The 10481-nt window shown below is 35.3% G+C and overlaps 1 protein-coding gene across 1 annotated transcript; it reads left to right on the forward strand.

Annotated features, from left to right (window-relative positions):
- LOC105160763 (pectinesterase 1-like) lies at positions 1439-8560 on the forward strand. Its single transcript, XM_011078241.2, has 5 exons — positions 1439-1971; positions 2080-2286; positions 2383-2441; positions 7955-8137; positions 8207-8560. The coding sequence occupies exons 1-5, from the start codon at positions 1474-1476 to the stop codon at positions 8370-8372; spliced, it is 1113 nt and encodes a 370-aa protein (XP_011076543.1). The 5' UTR covers positions 1439-1473; the 3' UTR covers positions 8373-8560.

Here is a 10481-nt window from a genome sequence, read left to right on the forward strand (position 1 = left end):
CTGCGAGAAAGACAACCTACCTCTTATGCCAACCATTCCAACCAACTTACACAAGAATCTCGGGAGTGAGATACACCGCCACTAGACAACGGCACTCTCCCTATAAATATATGTTCCGCCCTCCATATAGGGGACACCTTTCTGACTTATTTGGCGTCACTCACTTTCTAACTCTCTAAATATTTTTTGAATAGTCTACTAGCACATTATCACATATTCTTACGCTTTTCACCGACTTTATTCACCACATTACGATTTTGAATATATTTATTAACCTTTTGACTTTATTTCATCTCGAATTCAATACTAACTTTGGCATCGAAATGATAACATCTTTTTTGCAGGTCCCGCTTCAAGATCCATATACACCTTTGGCCCAAGTTTCGAACCACAGTTCATATCCCTTGGGCCTGTGCGACTTTTGAACGCACCAGTCACAATTATAATACATTCCTACAATTAATTACCGTCTAATAAATACAGTCATATAAAGTTGTGTCACGAGGAGTTATTTGCTACATGACCATTAATTTTAAAGAATATTTGTACTTTTTAAAACAACGAGAGAAAGTATTTATAATTATGAAAGATTTTAAGAGAATGTATTGCAATTTACCTATATGCTAATAGTCGGGGATTAAGGAAATTAAAATATTAATTAGTGGTTTTGGCGAGTGAGTTGTGAGAACATGGTCATCTATATATATATCTATACTATTATAAAAGAAAACTTTTTGTTGTACTAATTTTTGAATATTTAAATTTGCCCTTTAATTTATTTGTTTTCTTAAAAAAATTGATCAAATTAGTAATTTAAATATTTTTTAATATTTTGACATTATGTTTTTTTCTCCCTTAACCACGCGCTACTCCACATTTTTCTCTCACTTTTACTTTTCCACATTTATCATAATTTGTTCTGTTTATAATTTTTTTTTATCATCTCACACTAAAATTATTTTTAAATACATGCGGAATTACGTGAGATGAAAAACTAGTTATTATAAAAGAAAACCTTTTACTGTACGAATTTTACATTACCAAATTTACCTCTAAATTCACTTCTTCCCTTCAAAACAAATTTGGTTAGAATAGTAATTTTAAAATTTTTTATTTATCTCACAAATTTACAATTTTTTTCTTTCACCTCTACTCCATGTTTCTTATAACAAACTTCTCCAGGGTTAATTTTAAGGAATATTTCTCCCGATGTATTATCTTCCAATGCATGTAGAAAGCAAAAAACGCACCAACATAAGTCTATATGTAGTCGTTCCAAGCAGAGGCCCATACGACTCCTACAACGCCTACCGCAGGCTTCACTTCTCTAATTTCCCACTAAAACTCAGCCATTTATGCCCGATTCTTCCCTGTCTTTCGCCCTCTTCATTCTTGTAATAGAATTTGTACATGTATATATAGAGACAGAGCCATCATACGTTTTGCAAGAAAACAACTTATTAATCTAATCAAATGTCGATGCAAAAAGTGTCGTATATTGCCGTGGAGGTGGTCTTCTTGACCGCTCTTCTCGTCCTTCCTATTGCGCTGTCCACCAACGATGAACCTATTCCTGCTAATAAGGCTCAATTAAACAGCTGGTTCGACCGCAACGTCGGCCCCTTAGCTTCCCGGGAAGGCTCTTTGGACCCCGCCGTGGTTGAGGCTGAGAAGAATGTCACGGTGGTCCGAGTCAGAACCGACGGAAGTGGAGATTTCAAGACTGTTACTGATGCCATAAAGAGCGTCCCCCAAGGCAACAAGCATCGCGTGATTATATCCATTGGCCCTGGAAACTACACAGAAAAAGTAAAGATCGACAGGTACACGCATTTCATCACATTGTACGGAGACCCGAACAACATGCCGGTTATGCTGTTTGATGGCACGGCTGCGCAGTTCGGGACCCTGGAGAGTGCCACCCTGACTGTGGAGTCCGACTATTTCAGTGCTGTCAATTTGAAAATCGTGGTTTGTGTCTAATTAAACGCCTTTCTTAGCGTTACTTGTTGGTTCCTGAAACCATGCATGTTTGATGATTTGTTTGGTCATTATTCATACAATGTTGGTTCTTGTTAGAATTCTGCACCGAGGCCTGATGGAAAGAGAGTGGGGGCTCAGGCGGTGGCGATGAAAATTGCAGGAGAATATGCGTCTTTCTACAACTGCAGAATGTATGGATTTCAAGACACCCTTTGCGATGACAGGGGCAAACATTTGTTCAAAGATTGCTATGTTGAGGGCACCGTCGACTTCATCTTTGGCAGTGGACAATCCCTCTATTTGGTAAAATTCAATTAGCAGTTCTTGATTGAAAATATTCATATACCGACAGTACCTACGTATTATATGATCTTATACTTGTGTATTTTTCGGACGTAGAATTCGGAGATACATGTGATTCCAGGCGATCCAGTGTCGTTCATTGCAGCGCACTCGAGGTCGAAGCACTGTAATAATAACTACAAGTTAGTTTAAAATGGAAACGAACTTGCTTTAATAAACCGTGTAAAACAGCTAAATATTGAAGGTTCATAGAATTCTATGAAATTTGATCGAAACGTTGGTCTAGACCCATGTATTTGTGTGGTAAATTTGCTAAGCGTAATAATAACTACAAGTTAGTGTAAACGGAAAACGAATTTGCTGTAATAAAGCCGTGCAAAACAGCTAAATTATGAACGTTCTCAGAATTCCACGAAACTTGACCCAAACGTAGGTACTCAGGCATTTGTGTGGTAAATTTGCGAAGCGTAATTCTAAAAACAAGTTAGTGTAAAAGGAAAAAGAACTTGCTTTAATAAAACCGTGCACAACAGCTAAATATTGAACGTTCTTAGAATTCGATGAAACTTGACCCAAAACGTTGGTCTACACCCATGCATTTGTGTTGTAAATTTGCAAAGCGTAATAATAAATACAAGTCAGTGTATAAAGGAAACGAACTTGCTTTACAAAAACCATGCAAAATAGCTAAATTTTGAATGTTCTAAGAATGTCAGGAAACTCAAACCAAACGTAGGTCTAGACCCATGTATTTCTATAATTAAATAAATTTCTATTTTTATCAATATAATATATGTTTATATATGTTATATGATATATTATAGGCATCCTCAAAAGTTTATATTTATTTTCCACGGATGTACTCATATACACAAACTAAAAAAAAGATAACGCAACATCCGGCTGTAAAGAATTTGAAAACGCAAAACTCGACAACAAAACACTATTTTTAATAACTACATAGTCCAAACTCTCGACTTGATGTGTCACGGTCCAAACAGTATACACACACACACACACACAACAAGTTAAGTATAATGAAGTCACACCAACCAATAAATATTTATCATATACTAACAACAGAAGTAAGAACTAACACATACCCACAATCATGTACGAGTCCACGACATGATACCTGATCTTTACATTTACTTTTTGAGGGCCCTGCTTGCCCAAGTTGGAGTGCACCGCTCAATCATCTTTGCCCCCTTTTTCTGATATTAGATAGCATACAACTCATGTGGTACCCCATTATCAATCATTTATCACACAGTACAAAGCTTATGTGGTATGTCACATAATCTTGAAAGGTGATGGTCCATCCACCAATTCTCATCCATTTTTTTGTTTTATTTAATTTTTTCCAAAACTTCTCATTACGTCTTACCTAATTTCTTAATTAATATAATTTGCTGCAAAATATTTTACAAAGCTCTGATTTACTTCGTTTAAACTTTATCAATATTTACCAATTAGTCACTCAATGATATATAAAATTATATGGACATCACACACTATGTGTGGGCGTTTATTTAAATAACCCAGTCCGTTGTGTATGTAGATGGCTTAAACTTGGTTGTCGGGTTGCAAGAATGTTAAATAGTTAAGTTATATATATATATATATATATATATATTAAAGTAAAAGCGATAAATTATTATTAATTAATGAAAGGTAACTTTTCTTTGGGAAAGAAATGATAGGGTTTTTATTAACATAGAATTGTTTTTAATTATGGCATGCCAATATATGCCTTATGAATACAATTTATTAATGGTTTATAATTAAGTGAATTAATATATGGTTGAAAAATAAATAGAGAAAATGCAAGCAATTCCCTTATGATATCTCAAATGAGCAAATTACTCCCTTACGAAAAAATAAATAGCGATTTAACCCCCTGTAATTTTTAAAATACAACAATTTACCTCCCTATATTTTTTAAAATGAAGCAATTATCTCCCAGTATACGGAGATAAATTGCTTCATTTTAAAAAGTATAGGGGGTAAATTATTTATTTATTTCATAAGGGGTTAATGTGCTCATTTTCAATATCACAGAGGTTAAATTGCTATTCATCCAAAAAAAAAATTGTATTTGTCTAATCTATAAATAAAGATAATAATAATTGAGATGAGAATAATGGTTAAACCTTTTAAATCAGAACATAAACAGACATATATATTCACGTTTTTATTGTTTTAAAAATTGAAAAATGTGACTAAGGAATATCAATAACGACTAAGTTCGCTCTTATTTGGGCAAGATTGACATGGAAAAATTCTTATTTTTGTGTGTTTTCGAGTCAATAAATAAAAAATACTAACATGTCCGTGTCGCTTGCATAACTTTCTTTAGTTATGAACGGTCAACTGACAACATGGATCAATAGTATTAAAAAATGATAACTTCGAAAACTATTTTTCTAAGAAAAAAAAATACAATTTTAGTCCAATTAGTTATGTGTATCGGTACGTCCCTACGTCCTGTTCCAAGGAACCCCCCTTAAATTAGCCCTCCTCCGAGGAGACACAATAAGTTTGATACGTGCAAAACCTATTTGTAATATGTACATGTCTTTTTTATTTAATATTCTTCTGTAGAAAACTAAAGCCTTATACTGGAGTAGGCACAATAGGTACCAATAAGCCTTCCTCCATGGAGGCACCTTCATAAAATACCTAGTTCAGTACTGGCACGAAGTAAGCTCTTCTTTTCTAAGAATACTTATCTTACTAACGTTCTTTTCAACAATTCGAAAAAGGAAAAGAAAAAAGCTCATCCTTCGAACCTCGCTTCAAAAGACGTCTACTCTAATAAGTGTCGAAATCTCCACTTATTAGGGAGAGGGGGGGCTACTGATGTTCATAAAAATAAGCTAGCCCAAGGAAGAAAGGAACGAAAGCACCCGAGAGGCCTAAGTGATCCCCCTACTCGGATCATTATCAAAGATCGCCAAAATATTCAGCCAAAGGGGACAGACAGGTGGCAGCCCTCTTTCCCACATGACACCTTATCAATCTGGTGTTAGCAGCCAACTTGAACCACATTAGCCCTAGGAGGACCTCCCTTGAGGCCAGGACTCCTCACAGGCGAGGGGTCACCCAAGACATAGAAGTCTACATAAGCAAGGAGGCACTCCCTCGCAACAAAGACTCTTTGCAGGTGAAGGGTTTCCGTAGACTAAAGGAGATTCTTAGTAATGCACATCCAGCTGCGAGAAAGACAACCTACCTCTTATGCCAACCATTCCAACCAACTTCCACAAGAATCTCGGGAGTGAGATACACCCCCACTAGACAGCGGCACTCTCCTTATAAATATAGGTTCCATCCTCCATATAGGGGACACCTTTCTGACTTCTTTGGCGTCTCTCACTTTCTAAACACCCCTCTAACGTCTCTCACTCTCTAAATATTTTTTGAGTAGTCTACAAGCACGTTATCACATATTGTTACACTTTTCACCGACTTTATTCACCACATTACGATTTTCAATATACTTATTTACGTTTTGGCTTTCTTTCATCTCGAATTCAATACTAACTTGGGCAACGAAATGATAACATCTTTTTTGCAGGTCCCGCTTCAAGATCCATATACACCTTTGGCCCAAGTTTTGAACCACAGTTCATATCCCTTGGGCCTGTGCGACTTTTGAACGCACCAGTCACAATTATAATACATTCCTACAATTAATTACCGTCTAATAAATACAGTCATATAAAGTTGTGTCACGAGGAGTTATTTGCTACATGACCATTAATTTTAAAGAATATTTGTACTTTTTAAAACAACGAGAGAAAGTATTTATAATTATGAAAGATTTTAAGAGAATGTATTGCAATTTACCTATATGCTAATAGTCGGGGATTAAGGAAATTAAAATATTAATTAGTGGTTTTGGCGAGTGAGTTGTGAGAACATGGTCATCTATATATATATCTATACTATTATAAAAGAAAACTTTTTGTTGTACTAATTTTTGAATATTTAAATTTGCCCTTTAATTTATTTGTTTTCTTAAAAAAATTGATCAAATTAGTAATCTAAATATTTTTTAATATTTTGACATTATGTTTTTTTCTCCCTTAACCACGCGCTACTCCACATTTTTCTCTCACTTTTACTTTTCCACATTTATTATAATTTATTCTGTTTATAATTTTTTTTTCTTATCATCTCACACTAAGATTATTTTTAAATACTTGCAGAATTACGTGAGATGAAAAACTAGTTATTATAAAAGAAAACCTTTTACTGTACCAATTTTACATTACCAAATTTACCTCTAAATTCACTTCTTCCCTTCAAAACAAATTTGGGTTAGAATAGTAATTTTAAAATTTTTTATTTATCTCACAAATTTACAATTTTTTTCTTTCACCTCTACTCCATGTTTCTTATAACAAACTTCTCCAGGGTTAATTTTAAGGAATATTTCTCCCGATGTATTATCTTCCAATGCATGTAGAAAGCAAAAAACGCACCAACATAAGTCTATATGTAGTCGTTCCAAGCAGAGGCCCATACGACTCCTACAACGCCTACCGCAGGCTTCACTTCTCTAATTTCCCACTAAAACTCAGCCATTTATGCCCGATTCTTCCCTGTCTTTCGCCCTCTTCATTCTTGTAATAGAATTTTTACATGTATATATAGAGACAGAGCCATCATACGTTTTGCAAGAAAACAACTTATTAATCTAATCAAATGTCGATGCAAAAAGTGTCGTATATTGCCGTGGAGGTGGTCTTCTTGTCCTTCCTATTGCGCTGTCCACCAACGATGAACCTATTCCTGCTAATAAGGCTCAATTAAACAGCTGGTTCGACCGCAACGTCGGCCCCTTAGCTTCCCGGGAAGGCTCTTTGGACCCCGCCGTGGTTGAGGCTGAGAAGAATGTCACGGTGGTCCGAGTCAGAACCGACGGAAGTGGAGATTTCAAGACTGTTACTGATGCCATAAAGAGCGTCCCCCAAGGCAACAAGCATCGCGTGATTATATCCATTGGCCCTGGAAACTACACAGAAAAAGTAAAGATCGACAGGTACACGCATTTCATCACATTGTACGGAGACCCGAACAACATGCCGGTTATGCTGTTTGATGGCACGGCTGCGCAGTTCGGGACCCTGGAGAGTGCCACCCTGACTGTGGAGTCCGACTATTTCAGTGCTGTCAATTTGAAAATCGTGGTTTGTGTCTAATTAAACGCCTTTCTTAGCGTTACTTGTTGGTTCCTGAAACCATGCATGTTTGATGATTTGTTTGGTCATTATTCATACAATGTTGGTTCTTGTTAGAATTCTGCACCGAGGCCTGATGGAAAGAGAGTGGGGGCTCAGGCGGTGGCGATGAAAATTGCAGGAGAATATGCGTCTTTCTACAACTGCAGAATGTATGGATTTCAAGACACCCTTTGCGATGACAGGGGCAAACATTTGTTCAAAGATTGCTATGTTGAGGGCACCGTCGACTTCATCTTTGGCAGTGGACAATCCCTCTATTTGGTAAAATTCAATTAGCAGTTCTTGATTGAAAATATTCATATACCGACAGTACCTACGTATTATATGATCTTATACTTGTGTATTTTTCGGACGTAGAATTCGGAGATACATGTGATTCCAGGCGATCCAGTGTCGTTCATTGCAGCGCACTCGAGGTCGAAGCACAACGAGGCAAACGGGTATGTTTTTGTACATTGCAGGGTGACGGGCACCAACGGGACAGCGTACCTGGCCAGGTCCTGGTTCCCCTACGGTCGGGTCATCTTTGCCTACTCTCAATTGAGCGACGCTGTAAATCCTCAAGGATGGTCTAATAATGGTCAAAACCATACCGACAGGTCAGCCATTCATGCAAATGTTGTCTTTCTCTAATAATCGCTTAATTTCATTAATTTTTGTATGTACAGTACTGTATATTTTGGAGAATACCACAATGAGGGGCCAGGTTCCGATCTTAGCAAGAGGGCGGCATATGGTAAGCAGCTGAGTGATGCAGAGGTTAAGTCGTTCATTAGCATTGCTTATATTGAGGGGTCGAAGTGGTTGCTTCCTCCTGCCACACCTCAAGTATAACTGAGTCTTGCCGACTCAAGCAGCAGATCAAGCTCAGTTTTTGCCTCAGGAATAGGATGTTTTTTATTTTAGAATTATCATTCATGACGCTTTTTTTTATATTAGCGTTTCTATAAGTGACTCTATGTAATACTGTCTAGCTACGACATCATACTTAATTACCACTAATTAGAATATCATTTCATTAATATTGTATATTTTACAAGAAATTTCCATTTACCCAATGAAATAAATTTCTATTTTTATCAATATAATATATGTTTATATGTGTTATAAGATATATTATAGGCATCCTCAAAAGTTTATAATTATTTTCCACGGATGTACTCATATACACAAACTAAAAAGAAGATAACGCAACATCCGGCTGTAAAGAATTTGAAAACGCAAAACTCGACAACAAAACAGTATTTTTAATAACTACATAGTCCAAACTCTCGACTTGATGTGTCACGGTCCAAACAGTATACACACACACACCATATACACAAACTAAAAAGAAGATAACGCAACATCCGGCTGTAAAGAATTTGAAAACGCAAAACCCGACAGCAAAACAGTATATTTAATAACTCCATAGTCCAAACTCTCAACTTCATATGTCACGGTCCAAACAGTATACACACACACACACACACAACAAGTTAAGTATAATGAAGTCACACCAACCAATAAATATTTATCATATACTAACAATAGAAGTAAGAACTAACACATACCCACAATCATGTACGAGTCCACGACATGATACCATATCTTTTCATTTACTTTTTGAGGGCCTTGCTTGCCCAAGTTGGAGTGCACCGCTCAATCATCTTTGCCCCCTTTTGCTGATATTAGACAGCATACAACTCATGTGGTACCCCATTATCAATCATATCACACAGTACAAAGCTTATGTGGTATGTCAGATAATCTTGAAAGGTGAGGGTCCATCCACCAATTCTCATCCATTTTTTTGTTTTATTTAATTTTTTCCAAAACTTCTCATTACGTCTTACCTAATTTCTTAATTAATATAATTTGCTGCAAAATATTTTACAAAGCTCTGATTTACTTCGTTTAAACTTTATCAATATTTACCAATTAGTCACTCAATGATATATAAAATTATATGGACATCACACACTATGTGTGGGCCTTTATTTAAATAACCCAGTCCGTTGTGTATGTAGATGGCTTAAACTTGGTTGTCGGGTTGCAAGAACGTTAATTAGTTAAGTTATATATATATATATATATTAAAGTAAAAGCGATAAATTATTATTAATTAATGAAAGGTAACTTTTCTTTGGGAAAGAAATGATAGGGTTTTTATTAACATAGAATTGTTTTTAATTATGGCATGCCAATATATGCCTTATGAATACAATTTATTAATGGTTTATAATTAAGTGAATTAATATATGGCTGAAAAATAAATAGAGAAAATGCAAGCAATTCCCTTATGATATCTCAAATGAGCAAATTACTCCCTTACGAAAAAATAAATAGCGATTTAACCCCCTGTAATATTTAAAATACAACAATTTACCTCCCTATATTTTTTAAAATGAAGCAATTATCTCCCAGTATACGGAGATAAATTGCTTCATTTTAAAAAGTATAGGGGGTAAATTATTTATTTATTTCATAAGGGGTTAATGTGCTCATTTTCAATATCACGGAGGGTAAATTGCTATTCATCCAAAAAAAATTGTATTTGTCTAATCTATAAATAAAGATAATAATAATTGAGATGAGAATAATGGTTAAACCTTTTAAATCAGAACATAAACAGACATATATATTCACGTTTTTATTGTTTTAAAAATTGAAAAATGTGACTAAGGAATATCAATAACGACTAAGTTCGCTCTTATTTGGGCAAGATTGACATGGAAAAATTCTTATTTTTGTGTGTTTTCGAGTCAATAAATAAAAAATACTAACATGTCCGTGTCGCTTGCATAACTTTCTTTAGTTATGAACGGTCAACTGACAACATGGATCAATAGTATTAAAAAATGATAACTTCGAAAACTATTTTTCTAAGAAAAAAAAATACAATTTTAGTCCAATTAGTTATGTGTGTCGGTACGTCCCTACGTCCTGTTCCAAGGAACCCCC

This window comes from Sesamum indicum, linkage group LG4 (genome assembly GCF_000512975.1).
Source record: "Sesamum indicum cultivar Zhongzhi No. 13 linkage group LG4, S_indicum_v1.0, whole genome shotgun sequence".
Classification (NCBI taxonomy): domain Eukaryota; kingdom Viridiplantae; phylum Streptophyta; class Magnoliopsida; order Lamiales; family Pedaliaceae; genus Sesamum; species Sesamum indicum.